This window comes from Xiphophorus maculatus, chromosome 23, assembly GCF_002775205.1.
Source record: "Xiphophorus maculatus strain JP 163 A chromosome 23, X_maculatus-5.0-male, whole genome shotgun sequence".
NCBI lineage: Eukaryota > Metazoa > Chordata > Actinopteri > Cyprinodontiformes > Poeciliidae > Xiphophorus > Xiphophorus maculatus.
The window spans coordinates 23,603,533-23,627,381 of record NC_036465.1 but is presented as its reverse complement, the minus strand read 5'-3'; the positions used below and the strand labels follow the sequence as shown (position 1 = coordinate 23,627,381).

Genomic DNA, 23,849 nt, shown 5'->3' with positions numbered 1-23,849 from the left:
GCCCGGTGCCGACGCTCACATCGACGCACCGATGTGACACGTGATCTTAAGTCAGCATAATGTTCCTTACTTTTGCAAATTGACCAGATCCAACCCGCTGTTTCCGTGTCTGGCTTTCTTTCTGACCAATCGGCTCCATGCTGAGTTGGCACAGCTTCGCAATAAAAAAGTTGAGGTGTTTATCTGCTACTGAGTGAAACGCTGAGCCTTTAGTGGAGAAAAGACTTTGTATGGAAGGCTGCGACAAACTCTGGAAATGCTCTTAATCCAACAGTTGGTCTAATACAGGGGTGGGCAAACCTGGTCCTCGAAGGCCGGTGTCCTGCAACTCTTAGATGTCTCTCTGGTCCAACACTCTTGAATCCAACAGCTGAATCACCTCCTAAGTGCAGTCAAGTTCTCCGGAGTCCTGCTAATGACCTCATTATTTGACTCAGGTGTGTTGAAGTAGAGACACATCTAAAAGTTGCAGGAGACTGGCCCTCGAGGCCTGGAGTTGCCCACCCCTGGTCTAATAGCTCTAAGATATAGCAGAAACCGGATAGGTACATGCACTGCATAAAACTAAATTTTACTGTTTTAGGTCCGTTAAAATATATTATATTTCCCTAACACCAGTATACTGAAAGACAGAATGTTTCCAAGCTAACAACAAGCTAAAATGTGTCCAAGCTAACATATTTTAGCTTGCTGGAATTCAGAGGGCAACACAAACTAAGATTACTATGAACACGATTTTGTTTCAGCTTATTGAGCAAGCCTAGACGATGAAGTCATAACTTTTATAGCTTTTGAGGTTATTTTGCAATATTTGAATAAACAGACTGGAGGCGAACCTCAAACACGAGTAGATTTTTGTGCAAAAACAAGCCGGAAAATAAAATAAAAAAATTCAGGCAAGATATTATAATTGTAGGCCTCCAAAAGTTTGGCACAACTTTCCGATGCTTGAAGGTTCCATGTTCAGCTATTCAAACAACAACAAGCAAGAATAAACGCCATGGGAATGTCCAGCCATCGTACTGATGGCGATAGTGTTTCACACGAAATGTGGAAATCAACTCTAATATCAAAGATAAGGACTTAGATCCTGCACGTACATGAACTGAATCAACAATCAGTGAGCAAGAAGCCTCTACTTGGAAGAGTAACAAAAATTGATTATAGCATCAAACAAAATCAACGTTTCGGTGTGGCCGTTGCAAAGCCTCGATGTCGATCTCATTGAAATTTTGTAATCACAGCTGAAAGTGTGTACGAGCAAGACGGCCTACAAACCAGACTCTGTCAGAAAGAATGGGCCAAATAATTTCAGCAGGCAGTTTTGAAATGCTTGAGGAGGGATTCCCAAAACATTTTTACACAAGTCATACAATTTCCAAGACGATTCTACCACATACTACAGAATATGGTTTTAAATTTTATATTTTAAAGACGGTTAAAAATTTTCTCTGTCGTTATTCTGGCATTGAACAGCTCGAGATAATTGGAGCTTACCGAAACGACTAAAAACAGGAAATGTTTAGTTTGATTTGAATTCAAACAGCGAGGGAGGAAAAAAATGGGTTTTTATTTCTTTTACAAGCATGTGTAAATATCTGCTTTTATTTGCATTCTCCAGGGACAGATTTTGTCAGCGAGTGTAGGTTTTTTTGGAGGGGCTCGGGAAGTCATCTTCTTTTAGTAAGTGACTCTAATTGACACGGCGAGAAATATAAAAGCCCCACCGAACCTCGTTTCTGTTGCCAGCTGGGTAATATTCTCGCTGTATCCCTGGTGCACAGTTTCAATCTCACCCAGTCGATGACTGAGGGAGATATGAGCACACCAGGGCCACGAAGACGGCGGCTAGGAAAGAAAAGAAAAAAACGTGGCAGTAAACAACCTGTTCACCAAACCGCGCTCATTCAGGGCATGTCTGCAGAGAGAACGGAGCCAGACCCAGAGATGGGGATGAGACAAACCGGAGAGCGTTTGAGGTTTGAGGGGCATTCCTCCTACTGTCTCCTCTGCCTTTCTTTTCCATCCGCAATCCCCGTCGCCCTCTCCTCCCACCCCCAAATCAAGCCACTGTGTGTTTGAGTGGGTGAAACACTGCCACAGTCCCTATAGCCTCCCGCGAGGCTCGACTTCAAACAGACTGGGGAAGCACTGCCAAGGGTGTGTGTATCTCTGTAGTCGGCGCTCGCGCTGCGTCCGCCTGCACAGACGCTCCCCTATATCCGTGCGTTCATCTCGCTTTCATCCCCTCGTCTGGTGCGTTTGAGTCACTTGAATTACATGTGCTCGAATTTAAGAAGAATGCCATCAAAGGAGAAGGCTGGTTAAATTGAAACGGGCCACGCGCCGCGGAATCACACATTCACAGACAGGCGTAATTAAACAAAGGCCTTCGCGTCTACGGTGGAACGCGTGAAGGCCTCCCTGTGGTGAGACATATTAAAACCCAGATAAGACCAAAACAATTATGAAAAGCTCCAGATCCAGACCTTTTACCCGTCCTCCCCCTGCTCTCTTTCCCCTGGATATTATGTGTGTGTGTGGGTTTTGCACATGTTCGGGGTTGCCTCCACCACCTCGTGCGGGCTCTAAACGGAGAGAGCACGGGCTCCTCTGCTCGCATTGCTCTGATGTCTCATGTTTTATTTAACGCTTGGCAATTGTTGATGAGCAAAAGCAGTGGGGACCTTGAAGCAGTTCGCCGCACTAAATAAAAACCACTTTGAACAGTGAGATGGCAATGACTCAAGCCTCATTATGTTTGAATACGTGGCGTTATGTTCAGTAGCAGTGATTTGTGCAGTTAACAACGTTAAGAGCGCCGGCAAATAAAAGAGCAAAGGCAGATCTGCCGACACCGAAGGCGCAAGGTGGAGGGGATGATACCCTCCGATTACTGGTTTAGAAAATTTGATATTTTGTGCTTCTCCTGGGAAGCGCGGAACTATTATCCTCCTCTCTCTGCCACGTCTCCTTCACCATTCTCCCGTCCCGGCTCATACGGAGACTCGTGGCTGGGAGGGAAAAAAAAACAAAAAACAAAAAACATACTGCACCCTGTTAATAAATGATTAAACGTCTCCATCCTCAGACGCATCGCCGGCTGCGTGGAATGAGGAGAACACTTATATCATCTTGAGCTGGGTTGATTTTTGCTCCTTTTGAATCATAGTGGAGTTATCTTCACTTTTGGAATAAATTACTGGAAGTCTGAAGTGTAAACATCCGGTAAATAGATGTTTGTCTATTAAATAATAATGATGGGTTTTAAAACAGAATCTCAAATGGTAATGTCTGATTTGTTTTGTAAAGTTTGGTTTGTGAGGGTACAAAATGTGTAAAAAACTTCCCACCCACCCACCCATCCATCCATCCATCCATCCATCCACCCACCCACCCACCCACCCATCCATCCATCCATCCATCCATCCATCCATCCATCCATCCATCTCTTCTGAAAAACGAAGTAGCAATTCTACCTTCTGGATAATCCTGCATTACACCCCTAATCCTCATCCACATGTTCACACACAGGTACATATACACAAACACACACACACCCACACTTGCTATGACATGCACGGACACACAGACTACTCAATTGAAGGACTGGCTCACATCTGGATGTGCAGCTGGCTCATATCGAGCTATTGTAAAATAATACTACACACCGCGGGTCTTTTTAACGTCTGATTATATTTGCTCGTAATGAAGTCACACGGTTAGTGTTTCTCCTGCTCTATTGCTCGCAGATGGGGAAGGGATGGCGTCAGCCACTGGAAAGTCTAAAACAGGCCTAACTGCAAACGAATAAATAAAAAGCAACCAGAGAAAACAAAGCAAAGACGTTCAAAAGCCTTGTCTGTGGCGTGTGTGTCCGCGCGCAGCTGGTACACAGAGAGCAGAAGGTGCGAGGAACGAGCACGGCAGACAATAAAAGCAGTGTACGCAATAAAGGCGGCGCGTTGGGCGAGAAATAAACAGACGAGAGAGTGGCAAAGCGGAGACAAAGCGAGTGCGCGGCGATCTCTGAGCGGTGGTTGTCATTAAGAAGTGGCTCCGGGGTCCAACCACTTGGCATTGATTTGTTTAAGATCCAGAGCTCAGCCATCAACGCGCTGCACATCCCAGAGTCCCTGTCAGAGTTAACAACTGGCCACGTGGCTCAGAGGGCCGTCTTGTCTGAACATCGCAGCACACAACGTTTCATTAGAAAGATCTGGATTTTTATATTTTTTCTTACACCGCTGGCGAAAAAAAAAAAAAAACAAAAAAAACACCAATGAAACCCAACTCCACCCTGAAAAATGTGGCATCCTCGACACTTGCGCATCATCGTGCACCTCCAGCTTAAGAGCCACTGAACAGAAGCCATAGCAAATCAATAGCAATCTACGGTCAGCCTTGGCAATCCTAATGGAACCGCGCGATAGCTGGCATTTGGCCCCGCACGCGCGCACGCGGTCTCTCTGATGCAGCAAATCCCAAAAAGCATGAGCCCATGCTGGGGAAAGGTTTGACAGCCACGAACTGAGCCTTAACAAAAAAAAGAGTGTGGAAACATCACACACACTCGTACGCACAGAGACGAATGATCTGTGTGACATTATTTGGGTGATCGAGGATGATCGATGGGATCATTTCGCTGCCCCCCTCGGCCCTGCTGCATGGCCCATCGCCCCTCATCTCCCCCCTTAAGCACCGGTCATTAGTAACACGCACGCACAGACGCAGTTTCTCTCGAGCGTCGTGCCCAAGGCAAGGTCGCGGCACTCTTTGATTCCCCAAAGCGCCCCTTCGGTCTGGAAGAAGAGGCCTGAGAATGTGGCTGTCGGAAGTGTTGTGGAAAGACCCGCTGAAAGCTGTCACCGTTAAGAAGGCACTGACTGAGCCTCGGTGCTCCAAGTCTTTACAAAGTCTTGAGAGTTTTCAGTCCAAAGATTAAAAAAAAAAAAAAAAACTAAACTGTGAAACCTAAATGAGTAAATTCCCTCCTGAGCTGTAAATAGGCCTACGCTGCGACTCCGTGCCGAAATGGGAAGCCGCGGCGTTTCTTTGGTTTTAATCGACTCCTCGTGGAAGCGGGAACATTACCTCGGCTTAATTGAGGAAGAAGTGACAAAACATTTTACTTGAATGTGTCATCCAGCTCACAAAATTGATGGACTGCTAATGTACCTTTTTCGGATGAGCAGTTTTAGTGTGTTCATCAAAGTAATTTGAAAGTAATAAAACTGACTCTGGCGCGAATTAATCTCCGCAAGAGGACAAGCTCCAAGTTCTTTGTGTGATTTAAGGTGCACATGATTGATTGTAATTTTCTTAAAAATAAATGTGACAGCAGAACCATGGAGGGGAAGAGCATGTGCGTATTGGGAAATGTGCTCAGGTTTTCTCCTTCCACTATTAAGGGATCGAGCTGAAAAACATTTATTTATGGTGTGTGGCGACTAGACGTTGGACGGAACTTGGCAGAAAATACCAGTTTCATGGTATTTGCCCAGAAATGTAGAGCAAAAAGGTCAAACTTTATCCAGTTTTATTCCTGTTTCATTCCAAGCAAAAATCATTCCTCCTGCTGTGAACGTTTATTATTGCAGGTGTTGTAGGAACTAAAAATCTCAATCATTCCGAATTTTGAATCTGCCACTTCTTTCCCCAATTTTCTCAAAAACAAAAATCACGCAGTTTTTGAAAGCATCAAACACATTTGATCAATGTTAAGTAGGTAGACTTTGATGCATACATGTAGAGTATTATTTCTTTAATAGTTTGTTGGATTCAAAATATGAACCTCTACCTCTGTTAGTAAACCCGCAGAATATTATGTTGTTTGAGTTTTCCGTGTTGTCTTTGGAAAACAGAGTATTTGTAGAAAATTCAGATCAAACAGTCCTATCCTAATTACTATCGACCAGAAAACATCTGATCGGTGGATCTGATTGGCTCTGACTGTTGACCTTTCCAATCAACAATCAGCACATCTGCCAAAATAATACTGCCATTTGCAACATTTACGGATTGTAACATTCAGAAATGGATCAAAAACCTGAACAACCCCAGCGCTCTATCAACTAAGCAACATAGACGTAGAGCAGCTCTCTACTGGAGTTGCCCAGCAACAAGTTGGGGAGGAGGGCGCTTTCTGCTTCATAGAGCTGAAGAAACCTCTTGTCACCCCTTCAGTTTCTTTGGCATCTAAACAGAGGGACTTTAAACCAGAGGGGAAAATGTACTCAAACCATTTTGAAAGTACAACCTGTTTGAAACCTCGTGTCACCTTCAAGGCCCGTCTGGCTACTGGAAGACAACACAGCTACGAAAAGTTTCAGTTCCAGTGAACCTTCCCACCAAACAACTCCTTTTGCACGCTCATAAAATAATCCCGCAGTTGACCTACTTATTTAATTTTTTTTTTTGCAGAGACAGCCAAGCAAACCACCTGACGGAGTAACTACTCTTTGAAACCGCTGTGTGCATGAACCGCTGTCCTCAGCCAATCCCTTAAATTCAGATTGCGTCGTGACGTGACAGCGAGGGGAGTGGGCCCAGTTGCCGGCAGGGCTGCGAGGAAAAGCTGTCTCTTCTCCCGCCTTTTTTTTACGGCTAACACAGTTGCGTGGAGAGGAGTCTGCAGGAGAAGGGAAGGGAAAAAGATGTGCTGGAGAGAACAAGAAGAGGAGGTAAAGAGAGTTCACCAAGCCTTTTTGCCGTCGCTTTGGGGAGAAGGATATTAAAGATGAAGGGGAGGTGCCGGCGAAGGCCGAGATATCCGAAGAGGAGCGGGAAATGCTACGATGAGATGAGGGATGAAAACGGGGGACGGTTAGTCGGGTTTGGAGTTTACAAAACAGCAGCGTGATGAGTCAATGAGTCACGGTGGCTGCTGCCGCTCCAGAAGCCATAATGAGGCTGTGCAGATGAGCGATGGCGTCTCCGCAACTAAAACTCCTTTCCAGCAGAAACGCGCGGATCAATTTGTCACTTCAGCCCGACTGTACTCGTGACACTTTCATCTGTCTCGTAGTTAGCTGTGGCGTGGATCGATCACTTAGAGCGCCGGCGTTGCGTTGCTAACAAATGACACGACGCCGCATGCTACAAAGCTGCGCTGATTGAGGATATGATGGTTTTGTGCTTAAAGGGGGGGGGGGGAGAGAAAAAAATTAAAAGGTGAACAAGCATGATGAATAACTTTAAGGAGATATTACTCTTCAGTATTAATATGCGGCGCCAAACAAGTGAAAGGATTTAAATTAGCAGCGATGTCAGCTTTCTTTTCTTTCTTTCTCTCTCTTTTCTTTCTTTTTTTTTTAACAAATTGGCTTTTTGAAATGAAAGCAGACGAACCACAGAAGAGAGAGAGAGAGAGAGAGACGCAGAGACAGCGTCAGGTGCTGATGGAGGGATTGTTAGAGATACAGTACGAGGGGAGTGGGATGTGTTGTGGTGTAGGTGACACACATGGCGCCGCCACATGCAGATGGTGCACATGGATGAGCAGCCAGGGTAGTGAAGCATAAAAGCAGCCAGCTCGCCGATCAGACACACAAACACTCAAAATGCACGCTGAGAACACCGGTTAGCATGCCAGCCCTTTACTCACCCAAATCACCACGGTGAAAATTAATACCTCTGTGCAAACCCCCCCCCCAAAAAAAACAGTCACACGCGGCCTAGCAGACGTGCATGCTCATTCTAGAAATCAATAAGTGCATTAAATATTTAAACGGGGAAAATGAATCTACAAGCCGTGGGAGGAGAAATCTTTTGCTTTTAAAGAACATTCAACGGGTAAGAAGAAGAGGAGGAGGAAGAGAAATACTAGCATTTTAATATCTCAACAATTTCCCCTTTCCTTTTCCATTTTACTTTTCTTCAAGACTTACTTGCAGGCTGAGATTGAGCCAGCTGACTGCTTTTCCATTAGCAAGTCACACGCACAAACACATAAGTGCTTACCTGATGAGAAACGGGATAGATTGAACTCTACAAAACACAGCCCCCCACCTCCCCCAAACTACCCCCATCTACCCCGCTCCCCCAATGCCGCCGCCAACCACGATTTTCAAACATGCACAAACAAATTGCACGCCACAGCCGCCCGCTCGGCCGCTGACGGTCGCTCGCACAATAAAACGTGGCGCCGCTGGGGGAGGACACAGGGGGCTGAAAGCAATCTTCCCACTGACCTTGAGTGGGGAGGACAAAACGAATGGTGAAGGGAAGGAGGATGGGAGGGAGGGTAGAAGCCAATGTGAAGAAAACGGAGCGAAATACATAATCTGTCCACCCCAGTGGAAGAGAAACAAATGCTTTCACCGTGACTGAGGACGCATCACCCTCACACATCGCCGCCTCTCGCACACACATTTCTTTGGACTTGGGGAAGGCAGAATGGGGAAAGTAAAACGCGAGGGGGGAAAGTAATTTCCCTAAAGAGGTGGGAAACGGTGAAAGATGATGGAGAAGAAGATTCAACATGTGCCAGTCAGGCTCTTCTTGGCCGATACGGAGTTCCTTTAAAGTCCAACCTGCTGATTCCCATTTTGACATTCTCTGATTTGTTTTTGTATGGAGTACAATATAAAAGAAAAGAAAAAAAAACAACAACAATGTGTTGCGGGTTTCTTTGATGGAGACGACGGCTTTGAACGGAATGTGAAGGAATCATCCCAACTTATGCACCAAATCAGAGTTTTTGAAACTAAACATTAAACATGCTGTTGGCTGATCATTCCTCCACTGGGACCAGAAGGAGTCCTTGTCTTACTATGCATCATAGACTGATACATTAGCTCAGATATGTATATATCTGAGATCCTTTTTTAACTAATGAATTGACACTTTCCTGAATAACTTGCTGCATTCAGTCTGATGCTGTTCTTTTATCATTGTACAGATCTAAGTTCAAGATGGCTGGACGCACTTTCACTAAAGCGGAGCTTTCATTAAGGTTTTTTTTTATTATATATTTAATGATTTAAAAAAAAAAAGAAGAAATAGACTTTAATACAGCCACAAATATTTTTGATTTATATATGACAAAAATATCAAACAGTACAGCTTAAAATGTAGAATGTTGTATTTGTGTTGCGTCACACTTCAAAGTGAGGTCAATCAATAGAAACAGAAAAAAGTAAAATAAAAATAAGCTTTTCTGTATTTCACATGCGGACCACTGCTCTCACCTCTGACTGATCGACTCGTGGACATTTAGACGTCACAGTCGTCACAGAACGTTCTGGGCGGGAACAAGAACCGAGCGGCGACAGATGGAGGGCGCAAAGTCAGAGAAGTGGGGGGGAAAGAAACATGGCTGCTAGTGATCGGTGTTTCTAGATGACTGTCATTGCTCACTTTTGAGTCAGCTTCACTGAGGCAAAGTCTTAATGACTCAAGGCCCACTACTCTGCATAATCAAGCTGTGCACACATGGGTCTGCGTGTGTGCACGCGTGTGTCTGTGTGCACGTACGAGCCACTAGTCTCCTAACAGAGAACTTTATTACCATCTGTTCCCGCACATGGCTATTTGTTTAGCCGTGACATGCACGTCTTCTTCAATCGCATTGCTATTTTTACTCTTTCTTCCCCTCAGAGCCTTTTCCAACTCCTTTTCTTCCACCTTTTTTTTTTCTTTGGCAAACTCTCCTCCACCTGTGCCACGCTCCCTGCGTGGACCGAGGAGGAGGGGAAAAAAACGGACCATTATCTCAGCTGTTCCCTAACTGCCTCGAAACGCAACCTCGCTCCAGCCATTTTAATCAAGGCTCGTGTGTGTGTGTATGCATGTCAGACTGTGAATCTGGGTTTTGTGCGCCTCAGTTCCTGCAGAGGCCATTAGGTGGAGCTGGTGTCTGAGTGAGTGAAAGGGAGAGATGCAGGATGGACAGCTGAGTGGCTTACCCTTCCTCTGCCTGTTAGCACTTTTTTTTTTTTTTCCCTTCTGGCTTAAGGTGTCAAACATTTGTGCTGTAACTGAACTGCTTGTCTCATCCATCAGCGGTGCAGAGAGCAACACGTAATGCTCCAAGTTTTAGCTTTAATAGAAAAAGAAGCTCCATATTATTGAAAGAGTTGAAGGGAAATTTGCTTTCTTATGCAATGTAAGCAATGACTAACCCGGGATGTACAGCTTACTAGTATATGAGAGTTTTGTTAATGTAGTGGTGGACATGTTTGTAGCAAAAATCCCAAATGGCATCTCTAGTGATTGATTAAGCTGAAAACTCAGATAAAATTGATTCATAAGGATCGAGAATTTCAGGAGTGGCTGTCCTAAATATTGTTTTTTGAATGATCATGTTTTTCAGAACTGGTGACTGTTTGATGTTTCTATCATGTGAAGTGCTTTGAACTGCCTTGTTGCTGAAATGTGCTGCACATATAAACTTGGCTTGACTTGACCTTTTTTGTGTGTCATATCTCTTTTTTGGTGGGATTTTTCTATCCACTGCATCCTATTTTGTTAACCTTTCACCTGTCAGGATACACAGCTCACTTCTTTTTTTTCCTGCTTGCACCATTTCTACTTTCAAACTTTTTAACTTTTCCCCCTTGTAAAGTCTATAAACTTTGTGCTGTTTGATAATTACCTACATTCACATACTTTCTGCCAGACACACCAGTCGAACTTTTAATGGGTCACAGGAGATTAGGCTTGTGTCATTTTTATAAAATCACAGTTTAATTTTCAGGAAGTTTTTTGCCCTTAAAGTGTTCATTGATGTGAAGACATTGCTTAAGCTCCAGTCTTTACATTGGTAGAGTTTCCTATTGTGCTGCAGGTTCTTATAACAAATCCCCGAATGCTGTCAGTTGTGATCTGTGTTGCTAATTCCTTCCTTGTCGGTAGTTGGATCCGACCCGGCACGAAAAGCTAATGGAAAAATGATGAAAACTTGTTTCATATAAACTTACTCTGACTCTTTAGATCTGACTCTTTACATCTCGTTGCTTGTACTTGTGACAGTGCAATGACAATAAAGTTGAATTCTATTCTATTCTATTCTAGATCTTCTGTGAATGTGCCCCGAATGGGATAAACTCCCCGACAATGCCATTCACAAAGCGACAGACCGCGCTCGGATTTATGAACAAACACCCAGACACGCTCGCACCTGTGCTTCCACAGATCCTGTTGGCAGTTTTTTTGAGGAAAATTGGGACGGTAGCCTGGAGGAAGGGCAGGTGTCCACAGATGGAGCGCTCCTTGCCTCTCTCTTTCGCCTTCACAGACGGACTCAATCACACCTATTTCTCTCTTGCGTACCCCATGGCGGCACAACGAGGGACTGCGCGCCTGTGTGTGTGTGTGTGTGTGTGTGTTGCAAAAAAGGTGAACCTTGTGAATGGGTACATGCGTCGACTGTTGGTCTCCAGCACTGCAGGTTCTGCGTTTAACGCGAGTTATAAAAGAAGTGTTGACCTTCTGTTGTCTGATCAAGTGAAAGTACAACTTGAAGTGAATTCTCATTTTCAGACATTATTGCTTCATAAAAGACTTTAAAAAACCTCCACAATATTTCCCCTTCCTGCATATTTGATGATAGCTGAGCACGTGCGAGGCGGCCTGCGGAGAGAGCCTGCCTGTCTTGGATGGCGGGGGGTCCGGCTAGCCGGTGGGACCACCCAATCTGTAAGGCAGGAAGCAAACTGCAGATCTGTCATCTGTCATCATAAGCCCACCAGTCAGTACCCTCCTAATTAGTAGCCATGGAAACCATAGCTAATTCCCCGGTCTACCATGCCAATCACGTCCTTGTCTGTGGCGGCAATCAGAAAAGGCGCATTTATCCACCGCTGGGCCCAGATCCCTGTAACAGACGTGTGTGTGCGGGTGTGTAAATGTGTTTGTGAGTTGGTCGGTTGCCTTTGTATGCATGTGAGCTTGTCAATTTGCCGCCTTTTTCTTTCCTGAAACAATGTCTTTTTCTGTTTTTAAGGAGAGGGAAAAAAAACACACCCTTTGCTTGTGTGGCTTTGTAAATTCATGATGTTTGTTAAGACTGCAGGCAGATGTGTCAAAAGCTGAGAGAGGGGTGTGTGCCACATTGTGATTGTCTGTGGGAACTGTTTGATTAGCTTGTCGAGTGCTAGCAATCCCCCTTCACACCCACAAGGCAATCAAACAACACACGTACACACACGCAGAGAGAGATATGTGGCAGACACACATAACCTTTTTTCCTCGGAGGTCAGGCTGCTCTGTAAAACAACACAATCACGCTAAATATGAGCCCTGCTGTTCCCAGATAAAGCGGCGCCCTCGCACACGGAGTCACCAGCGCATCTGATCCCATTGAATTTTAAATGAAATCGACTTCTAATCTGGAAACTTAATCAAATAATCAGCCCCGAATCAGAAAGTCAAATACGCAGAAATTACCTCGTAAATATTGAAGCGCGCGCAAACGTGATCAAATGACGTATCGACGCGGAGCGGAGGAGACGTGCGGGTCCCATCCATTTCCCCCATCAAGCCCGCCCGTCGAGTCATCACAACCCGTCAATCGGAACGTGGCCACTGGAGACGCAATTGCAACACACTCATGCCCCTGTGGCCGATTTGAAATCAATGAGCAGGGCAAGCAAAAAAAAAAAAAAAAAAAGAGACTCGGTGTGAACAGCTTGCGCTGGCATTCACAGATTCCAATCATAACTTCAAGGGCACATCAAAGCTGCGTTCAATTCAGATGTATGCCGTTTGATCCCCAACCTACACACACACACACACACACACACACATCCTACGCACATTCTCTCTCCTTCACATACACACCCCTACACGAGCCACCATATGCGAATGTAACCTACATTACAGCAAGGCACTCAAATGAAACATTTATAAGTTGAAGGGGGAAAAGAAAGTGTCAGCCCACCGCAGAAGAAGGGATTGGCTTTAGTGAAGTTGTTGGTCTTTAGTCGGCTGCATGGACAGGATGTGGGAGGCATCGGGATCTGATCGCTGGGGGCGACAAAGAATAGTCTGAAGGGACTCACCTGTCTCATGTGAGAGGGTTTTGGTTCTCCCCGCGTTGCTCGCGTGATGCATCGCTCCGTACTTGTCGCTCATTGTCATGAACCCTCTGCCCTTATCTCCTCTCCTCCACAAAACTCCACTCCTTTCTTCCCCCGTGAGAGTCCTCTTTTCGTGATTCTCAATCTTTTTTGCCTTGCTTTCTCCCGTGCTACAGAGTGCTCTTTGTCTCTCCCTTGCTCTTGTTCGTCTTCGCCCTTCTTCTCCTTCTCCCCTCCTGTCTGTTTTTCACTCGGTCGCAATCCGCCAGCCGAGTGCCAGAGGAGAGACCCCCGCTCTCCTGCCGCACACGTGTAAGCTGTTGCACTGCAGAGATGCACGCCTCGCAACCAAAACACGCAAGGGTAGAGAGAAGATGAAAGAAGAAAAGAAAAGAGAAAGAAAAAAGGGGTGGTGGAGATGAGCGCAATGCCCGCTGATCCTTTTCCAGGAGACTGCAGGTTTTCCCGTCACCTTTCTCTCTCCAGCCCCAACTCCTTTTTGTCGCTTGATCTGTCACAAATCGGGGTCAGCTCAGGCGCAAGGGAACAGCCGGAGGAGAAAACGCCGAGAGCGCCTTTCAGCCGGTGGCAGGCAGAGCACAAGACGAGGAGAGATGCAGCTCCATCCTCCATCTGCCCACAGCTGAGACTGAGAGCAGACTCAACACACACATACACACCCGCCCTTGCTCTCTCTTCCCTCTCTCTCTTTCTTTTTCCCTTCTCCCTCCCAGCAGCGTCACACCGCCGAGATGGAGAGGAAGGGATGACGGCGGGAGCCAGCGAACGAAGCAGGGAAGAGGGGAGAAATGGGGGTAGGAGAGGTGAGACAGCGAGAGAAGGCGAAGGAAGGAAGAGGAGGAGGTGGCAACGAGGGCGGGAACGCACGACAGAGCTCGCAAGTGCCACAGAGTGAAACAGTGACAGGATCGTGGAAATGTGACAAAGCAAAGAGGCAGAAGGAAAAAAAGAAAACAACAATAAAAAGAAGGAGAAGAGAAGAGAAGCAGGTAGAAAGGGGATGATGATGGGGTTGGGATGAGGGGAAAGGCAACATGGAGGGAGGAAAGAGGCAAGGTGAAGGTTGAAGGGAGGAAAGGCAAGGCGGCGAAGCAAGGATGCAAAAGCAGGAGGCAGGGAGAGAGTTAGGAGGGGCAGAGGACACTGCGGCGATGAAGCCAGTAATATGTCAGCTCTCACATGGACATGCTCTCACATCCACGCAGTACATAGCCACACAACCTGAAAGAACACGGCAAACACTCTCTAGCTCTGTGTACATCACTTATGCAAAATGAGGAAATAAAATACAATTTCTCTCTCTCTCTCTCCCTCTATTTTATTTTATGTCTTGAGAATCTTTGCGTGTCGCAAACAAAGCTTGGGAGATAAAAGTCCTCACTGGATGCACCATGCCGTCTGCAGGAGGGGTTACCAGGTGAGTGAAGGTCCTCCCAACGCCCAGCAGAGGGCACACGTCTTGTCACATACAAATAACCAAAAAGGCTGAGGTCATCCAGCTCGTCATGCTATATTAATGTTTTCATGTGCCGTATAAATGAAGACATTCATCAACATTCTGTGTGTTCAATTTACTTAGGTGCTCAGATAATGGGGGATCATTCATCATGTGTACATTTAGAGGTAATCCTGCACTACATAGAGCTGAAGTGTCTCAGTAGGAGAAATGTTTATTGTTATTCCACATTAAAAAGTGGATGATGCTGGTTAAAGTATAATAAAGTTACCAATAGGAAAAGAAAATAAATCTTTTACTTTCTTTCTGTCGGTCTTCTTCTCTCAACAAAAACAAAAACGCACACAAGCACCCGAGCACATTTATGTGATTTAAGCAAAAAATATTAACATCTCTTATCACATTTAAACAAATAAAATCCTTCACACACACACACACACACACACACACACACACACACACACACACACGCACACACACACACACACACACACACACACACCGGTGACCAGTAGCGTCCGGAGTTCACTTCAGAATAATGATGTTAACATTGAGGTCTGTGCAGGGTTTGATTTACATCTTGGACCTCTTAAATCCCAAACACATCAACTCAGCTAACCAAACACTACTAATTGCTCCTCAGATTCATGGAGCTCAGTGCTGAACAGCAGCATGTAAGCTGTGGTCATAGTGCTGATTCCTTTAAAAGCAGCTCAAGATTTTTTTATTCAGCCATTTAATCATTTTTTGTTCCGTTTGGATTTTATCTCTATAAATACATTTGGAACAAAAAGACAACATATTTATCTTTTAAATGTGCTTTTATAAATAACTTTCCTACACACACAGTCTGATGTAACACCTTTTACAGGCTTTGTTGTTTGGTGCAATGCATTCCGTCCTTCAAAATGCATGCAGTAATACTTGTAATCATTAAGTCCGAGTACATGAGGTTGTCTCTAATGGACCTGCAAACTGTCCAAGGCTTAACCCGCCTCTCAAACTATGTTGAAAATTCATGCAAAAGTTTTGAAATCCAAGGACTTTGCAGTTATACATGTGACGATTTTCTAACATTTAGCTCCAGTTTGTGGACAGCGTCTACTCTACGCTTTGTGTGTTTCCATCTCATCGTAACGTGGAAGTGAAACCACAGAGATCGTGGTTTATTTAGAAAAATAAAAAAGGAGCTCAATGTAATGTAGTTTTATATTTTCTGGCAAAATGTTTCAAAACAGAGCTATACGTGGAAAGGCAGCATGTAATTGGATAAACAGTCGGTATCTTGCGGATCAGTTGACCGCCTGAGTTTAGTTGTCCCCAAAAATTAGGCGGAAACTGAGAGGAGATCCCGCTTTTTCTCTTATGGCTCTTAAGTTTTGGAATTGGTTGAAATATCAGACAGGCGCCTGTTTTTCAATCTCTTTTAGAAAATATATGTCATTAATAGCATTTGACCCAGTGTGAGTTGATAAGGTCTTTTCATTCTCTTTGTTTGATTTTATGTGTTTTTTTTTAAATGTGGTCTTTCTTTTTTTTAATGTCTTAACTTTTATGTCTTGACTTGTCTTGTTTTTCTACAGCGTTTTGGGCAAATTTCTGTTGGTTTTTTTGTTTTGTTTTGTTTTTCTTAAACATGCTTTATAAATACATTGGATTTGGATTTACCTTGACTGCATAAATCTGGATAAGTTGGTCGGGGAGCCGTGAGGTTACAGCTAGTCTGACTGGTAACAAGATCAAAGCCAACTACTGCTGTAATAAAAAACTTTTATCTCAAAAAATACCACTGCATTTGAAGCAAACATTGTTTTTTATTGCTTAACCAATTACATTTGCATTAGAGAATTATTTCTAAGGAAAAGATGATTATTCATATGGAAAATGGCGAACGTTACCCACCAAAATCTTCCAATGTAACACGAGAACAGATGATTCTGGATAGAACAGCCTGATTTAAAAAAGTAAGACAGCTTTTTTAAAAAACACTGAAAAAAAAAATCACATTAATATTACTATCACAGCTTGGTAGACAGTAATGTTCCCTAGAAATGCTTTATGTTTCTGTTTCTGACAAAATGAAATGAAAGCGAAAGGACAATGCCTGAGCCACTTTTCTAAAGGGCCACTGACAGCCTCATTTTCAGTTTCTTCGTGTGACACCCAGACACAATCTATCATCCTCAGCGTGTCACACAATTACTCCCGCGCAACACGCCAGAGCCACCCCCGGTGCGCTCGTTTGCCCGGGGCCGCTCGCACCCACGTCCGGGCGTTTTGCATACGGCGATCGGGAGCGGCGCGCAACAGGGGCCGGCTTTCTCCACGCGGCACCCAAAGCTGCACAGATTGGATTTTATTATTTTTTTTACAGCAGGAAAGGGGCAGAAAAAAGGGGAGGGTGGTCTGGGACTGTGACTTTGGCATAATAAATGTTGCGGGCGCGGCCCAGGTAGAATCGGGTGGTGTGTCGACGGTGGATTTCTAGATGAGGTTCGCGTCGATTCGTCATGATAAAAGACCCATCCGAGACAGGAACAAATTGCTTTCTTGACAACACCCTGTAATACTCCATCATGCGCACGCTCACGCACACATATACGCGTGTACGAACACGTACAGTACATGGTAATGCAATGGTACTGGTTATTTATCAATGCCATTCAGCGTCATTATACCTGGCACATCTATATAAGCATATATATTGGGTGTATATAAGGGCAACATTGAACCTCACACTCTGCGCGATTCACCAGAGTCCACCCATGCTGCAGTAATTGAGCGTGGAGGACATGGGGCTGAGCGGAAAACATGTCAAGGGAAGCTGAAGAATGTGTTAAAGGAACAATGAAAGGGAGCTTATGGAAAGGTCACAGGTAAGATGAGCAAGCATCACGTAATGGCCCGACATCAAGTCAAATCTCTGTGTAGGCAATTTATGCAGATTTACATTCCTCTCTTCTTCTTGTATGCTCCGGGGAAAATATGGATTTGAAAACTCAAAGTAGCTGTCAGTGTATGCAATCCAAGCCGGTTATTTCCAAGATCCCGCCAATTCTTTTGCCGTCTCGTCTTCAGCTCGCAACTTCCTTCCACAGCTCTGTGCCGCCTCTCTCACTCTTATCCTATATCGCACTCACCCCAACCCCTCCGCCGCCCATCCATCTACTTTCTGTTGTTTTTTTCTTTTTTTTCCTCTCTCTCTCTCTTCTACCTGCCTCCTGAAGAGAAACACAGAGGGATCGCAGGTAAGAGAGGGAGGTGTGCTGTAAAGTGCCCCATGGCTTGAACATGGTCATTTGTCATGAGGCTGAAAGCTTAAGAAAAGACTAGTTAACCTTTACAGCTGATCCCCATGAGGCGCGGGAAAAAAAAAAAAAACACAGGCCAGCAAAACACCTCCAGGAGAAGGCGGGTTGCGCCCGCTGCGCACGCACGCTCACGCATTGGACGAGGCTTTCTAGCATATTCCCCAGGAAATCGATAGTGGTGAAACCTTCCTACGGGGAAGTGAGAGGAGGTTACCATTTTTACACCAATCCTTCCCATCCAGACTCTTCCTGTTTTCTTCAGGGTAAAGTCTTCGTGGACATCCTGAACCCCCCCCACTCCTTATTCCTTGTCATCCCCACAACCCTGCCAGAGTAATTAATCACCTTGTGCTAATGAGCTATTAACTAATGACAGATTGACATGCCTCTCCCTGTGTGTGCGTGTTTGAGTGTGTGCGACTGTGGTAGCATGAGAGTGTTGCCAGCGCCACCCTCTGCACACTAATGTGATTAATAAGGTTAAGCTCTTATTAGGCAGGGAGCACAAAGAGTGTGTGCACATGTAGCATAACGCATAAAAAAATACCTAGCATGAATGAAAAAGAAAGATGTTTCTTACATCCATAGAGTAAAGAATTTTAAATGGAACTAGGACACGGGTCAGTGGTTTCTTTATATATATATATATATATATATATATATATACACCAGCTAGTTCCTCCACCACATATATATGTATGTATATATGCATGGAGGAGAAAGTGCTGAAACCATCCTTGAAAATCAAAGCAAAGGGAAAAATGCTCCTTGAAAACACTTTAGATATCTTAAGGGCATTTTCTTTTTTCTATGGTTTCACAGCATGAGATGTTTACCATGTTTTTCCAAGTAGTCATGGTTTCAAAACCACTAAAATTCAGTGTCATTCCAGTCCTGTGGTTTAAATTCCTTTTAATGGGATGCCAGCAAATTTGCAGGGGGTTATCTCTGGCTGTAAGGAGCACAAAGTTGCATCGAGTGGCTCTCTCTCCCCTAACCATACGCTGTTGTCAGATGATCTGAACTTTTCTTCTTGTTGGGGAGGGAGAAAAAATAGGATAAAGTTTATGGTTTACTGTTCTGGAAACTAGAGAAACACCACATATCTCTTTTTTTTCTAATATCTTTATTTAAGAGGCTATGACAGTTAGTATATCTGTTCTCCACAGAGTCACTAATGCAGTTAATATCTTACATCAAATGTTTTTACTGTGTTTTTTTATTTTTATTTTCTAATTTTCCATTAACTGGATGAGCCAAAAAGCCCTTGGATATTTTTCAGAAAGGATACATTATAATTATAAGTGCTGCATATGTAACACATAATTATTTCAGTTTGTTGACGTCTTTCACCTTTTGCCTTGATCTAGCTTCACCTGACACATTCATCAGGTATTGCTGACACTCTGATGTCCAACTATGTCCATATGAGATATTATTAATAATTGTAATAATTTTATGTCTTTATTTAAAATTGGCAAAATTCTACCTTGATTGCCCACAATCATTTTCACGTCAGTTTAAAAAGTCAAGTCAAAAACCAGTTTGTCTTTGTTTAATAATATTAGCAAGGCACTATTTTTGCAGTGGCTGCCCTCTTGCTTCTGCTCATCATATCAATGAGTGATGCCTTAGCAGATATCAGGAAGCCTTCCAGAAGAAATACGAAAAGAATATTTCAGTATTAATAAAACTGGAGATCAGAAACTGGACAAAAATCAGCGCCTCTTCCATTACAACACAAGTAATTTTACTCATTGTATCAGAATCCTGCGCCAGCCAAGTTCACACCTCAACACACTGTTGAATTTAACTACAACGGAAAACAAAAGCTGGACGCTCATGCATTATACGATAGCTGATGTGACAACAGCACGGAGAGGAAATCATTGGTTTCCGAACTGTGAAAAGGCACACACCAGAAATAGTTGAATAGATAAAAGAAACTTTAACGCCACAATGAGAGACAACAGTTTGAAAAGAACAGAAAAAAAAACATAAAAAAACAGCACATGGTATTTTACTTAATCAGATGTTCTTGGCCTTTAAAGGCTCCTCTCTTCAGTTCCAAGAGAAATGTAGTTACAGCCACATGATCAGACACTCTAGAGAATAGTTGCACTACATAATAGGGACAATCTCCTATCTGGATAAGTGCATTTTTGTTGGGACGTAGATGCATGTGCCGGTGCATGTAGCGGCGCTGCACGAGCCGCAGTGTGTGTCTGACCTAACGGTCTGTCCCTGTGGAGGAGTTTTGGCACATACCGGGGGCTCATTTGCATTCTAGCAGCTCTCACCATTTCTTTCTTTTTTTTTTTTTTCTGTGGCTTTAGAAGTGAACAGCTGCTTAATGGTCATTGCTCTTCAGAGACAGGACATTGGGAAGCACCGAGGAGGTTATCCAGGGTTTTTTGCACCACCAAACACACGCACGCACACGCCCACACTTATTGCAGAAGCAAAACACCAGGTAAAGCCTAGTTCAGCTTTGGTTCTGAGAGTGAGATGTGACCATTTAGCAGATGTTTTCCTTTGCAAAAGGGACTCTGGTTGCTTTCCACACTGTTGAATTTAACTACAATGGAAAACAAAAGCTGGACGCTCATGCGTTATATGATAGCTGATGTGACAACAGCATGGAGAGGAAATCATTGGTTTCCGAACTGCAAAAACAATGCTATCGCGATGCTACAAACGGGGGAATGGTTATGTTAAAAACCCTGTTAGAGGTGCATATCGTACTGGCACACAGCAGCTGAATGTTCCAAGCAACTGATAGTGGGAATAATAGCAATTCTGTACACCACTGAAAATCACTGAAATCTGCTGTGCTGAGGGGACGCATGGGCGATCGGAGCAGTGGAGGGTGTTTGTAGAAACCTGATTTAAAAAGCAAAAGAGAGGATTGTCACTGGATTTTGGGGGTGGCTGAGTGGGGGAAGCGAGCGGGTGGCAGTGGGGCGGCGGGGGTGCTTTTCCCCCTTTTGTCTCCACCACACCCTCAAATTTAAACCCCGCAACCACAGACACACTGACTCACGTCCAAGCACAACTACATGAAATGGCTTTTATCTCCGAGCTCATTTGACTGTTTCACTCGCAGACACACATGGACGGGCTGTGTTTCATGAGATGCCAAAAGAAGGGATTTGCTGGAATAAAAGGGGAAGTGAGAAAAGGTTATCACCCAGTGCAAGAAGTGTGGCGAGCCACCCCGCCGCCACGGGCTCCTTCTCCACGGGAAAGTTTGCCTAGAGCAGAGGTTAGCGAGGAGATTACACACAAATGCCCCCACGGTTTTAAAACAGGGCTGCTTTTCTGTAAATAGAACCAAAATGTTTCCTTACGACATTGTTGGGTTTTTTTTTTTGAGAGAAATTAAATATAAAAAATTAGCTACCAGTTCCATCATTGCCAAGGCCTGCAAATTTTTTAATTTGTATAAAGTGTCCACCAAAAAGTATTCATGTCCCTCCAGCTTTTTCCCCACTTTCAGTGTTGGATGAAATTTCAAGTGAAAAAACCCTCAAACCAAAACAAAAACAAATTGTGATTCTGAAGTGGAAGGAAAAACACAAATGGTTTTGCAAGTTTACTAATAAACAGGTTTTTCATATGAAGAGACCAAACATAATTTATTTCTGTTCATTCAATACTTTGCGGACTGAATTTTTCCCCCATTATTCTTGGAAAAACAGCTCAAGCACAGCCAGATCAGATGTAGAATGTCTGCATCAGCTTTTAAGTCTTGCCACAAACTCTCTATTGGACTTAAGTCTGGACTTTGACTAGGTCATTCTAACACCTGAACATTATTTGATCTGGATGGAAGGTAAATTTACACCCTATTCTCCCATCTAAAAGGATTTTTTCTAGGGTTGGCCTGAATTCAGCCACAGATGCTGCCTCCTCCATATTTATTTCATTGTGTGTGGGGGGTAAAAATTAAGTGGCGCACTGTTCATTTTTTGACACATATTGTGTTTTACATGTAAGACTCTAAAGTTATTTCTGGTATTTTCTGAACTTTGTTGTTTTTTTCATATTTTCCCTGTGTCGCTTATGAGGTTTGTATCAAATGTCCAACAACAGGTTGATTTCATATATGTGCCACATTTTTAAAACTGGTTTCACCTTTAATTAGCCAGATCACAGTCACTGAGAGGACAAATATCATCAATCACATAAAATCCTAATAAAATGCAGTCATGCCAGAGTCATTTTATAATGTGGTTTAATACAGATGAATTGTTTATAGCTGCTGCTCTTCTTTTGTGGTGATCTCCACAGGTTTCCTCAACTTCTGCCACAGGTAACGTTGCGATTTGTCGCTCTCTGCATTATTCCTCTTTTTGGTTGTAGCTTGTGAAAGAGAGCGGTGACGGGTTAATCTGTGCTTAACCCAGGTGCGCACAGTTCGACATCAAACACCGTCTCTTTGATGAGAGCCTTCCCAGCTTCCTTCGCTACTGTGCCCGGACACGAGCCAAGAGCATCCGTCCCGCACTGTTAACTACTAAAAAAATGGAGGTCGTCGTGGCGTTGACATGCCAATGAAAAGATTTGTGTGCTCAACCACAAAACGTGACATCTGGAAAGTCTTAATTTTTTTTTTGTAAACATGGCTAAGTGAATTTTAATTTGTCTGTGGTTGGATTTTAGCAAACTTTCAATAAAATTACAGAAATCTCTTAGAAAGTTGTCCATATCTAATCCAAACAATAACAACAGTCATTTTTCTTGTCCTTACTTTAACCATTTTACTGAATTAAACATGTCAGACAAAAATTACTATCAGGGTTTATTAACCACGCCTTTCCCCCCCCCACTTCCACTGTGATTGGCAAGCCAGTGGAGGTGCCAAAACCAGAGTCAGCTGCTGACAGGCTCCCAACACAAAGCGCCTTAATGCAATCTGACAGTCACACTGTCATGTGCGACACAACTTTTTCATTTTGCAGCTGTAAATATTATCACAAAACACTGGCTTTAATTTGCTGCTCGGAAAAGCCGCTGATAAAAGACATGCTTCTGGCTTCGATGTTGGTAGAATATTTTCATCATGGACTCTGGATGGCACTTCATTCTGATGCAAACCACAATAGTCTTCCTGAAATACACTGAGGGAGTGGGTCCAGATATTATTATTATGATTATTACAGATTGAAAATAAGACAAAAAATTAAAATATTTATGTTTATTTTTTAACATCCACATAAGTATTATCGAGATGGACAAAGTATTAGTGAATGTGTGATCATATGTGTGGATGCATCCCTCTACCTATTCATCATCTGTCTTCACAAATTAATACTCACATTTTTTGAGAGGAAAACATGAACCTGAAATATGTTCACCAGTCTGTCCACCATTTTAAAGATGAAGGAACACGACAGAAAGGTTGGGGATTAAGTTGTGAAACAGTTTAAAGTATATTTATGTTATTAAGAGAACATTACAAATTTGCTCATTGAGCACTATCAAATAGATCATCCAAAAACATCAAAACGAAAGCATTATTTAGGGAAGCAGCCGATAACTCAGGATTACGTGCAAAGATCAAGAGTTTGGGTAGAAGGATGAGGCTTTATTGAAAGATTGATATGGTTCAAAGAGAACCGCTAGAAGGACTTTCTTGCAGTCCATGCAGCGGGCACAGCAAACATCTTGACAGGACCAAAACGTTTTGTGGTGGAAAGCTAAGACCACACATCAGCCTGACTGCGACGGTCTTATGGTAAGCTATTGTGGTGGCAACGTCATGCTGTGGGCGATGCTGTTGGAGGCTGTAAAAGATATGAGACAGTAGCACAGGTCTGCTTTCCAGTGGGACAAATTCTCTAAAGAATTTGTGTGTTAAAATGAGTCAAAATCCAATAAAATAAAAAAAATCCGTGGCAAGATAAAAAAAAAAATCAATAAATTGGGATTCACAGAAACCCCTCTGCCAATTTCACTAAGGTTGAAATTGTTTTGCAAAGATGAACGGGCAAGAAATCTTGTGACATGCAAAGCTGGAAAAGTTCTACTTCAATT

General features: G+C 43.6%; 1 protein-coding gene across 6 annotated transcripts in view; it reads right to left on the bottom strand.

Annotated features, from left to right (window-relative positions):
- tenm2 (teneurin transmembrane protein 2) overlaps positions 1-23,849 on the bottom strand; it is a 282,223-nt gene that overhangs the window by 134,118 nt on the left and 124,256 nt on the right. The window contains exon 1 of one of the 6 annotated variants that reach the window (XM_023328529.1): positions 13,005-13,767. The exons of 4 other annotated variants lie outside the window; for them this stretch is intronic. In XM_023328529.1, coding sequence (XP_023184297.1) covers positions 13,005-13,083 — 79 coding nt within the window. In that variant the 5' untranslated portion in view covers positions 13,084-13,767. Of the gene's footprint in view, positions 1-13,004; positions 13,768-23,849 lie in introns of those variants that run through there. One more of the 6 variants, XM_023328530.1, reaches the window with a different exon arrangement.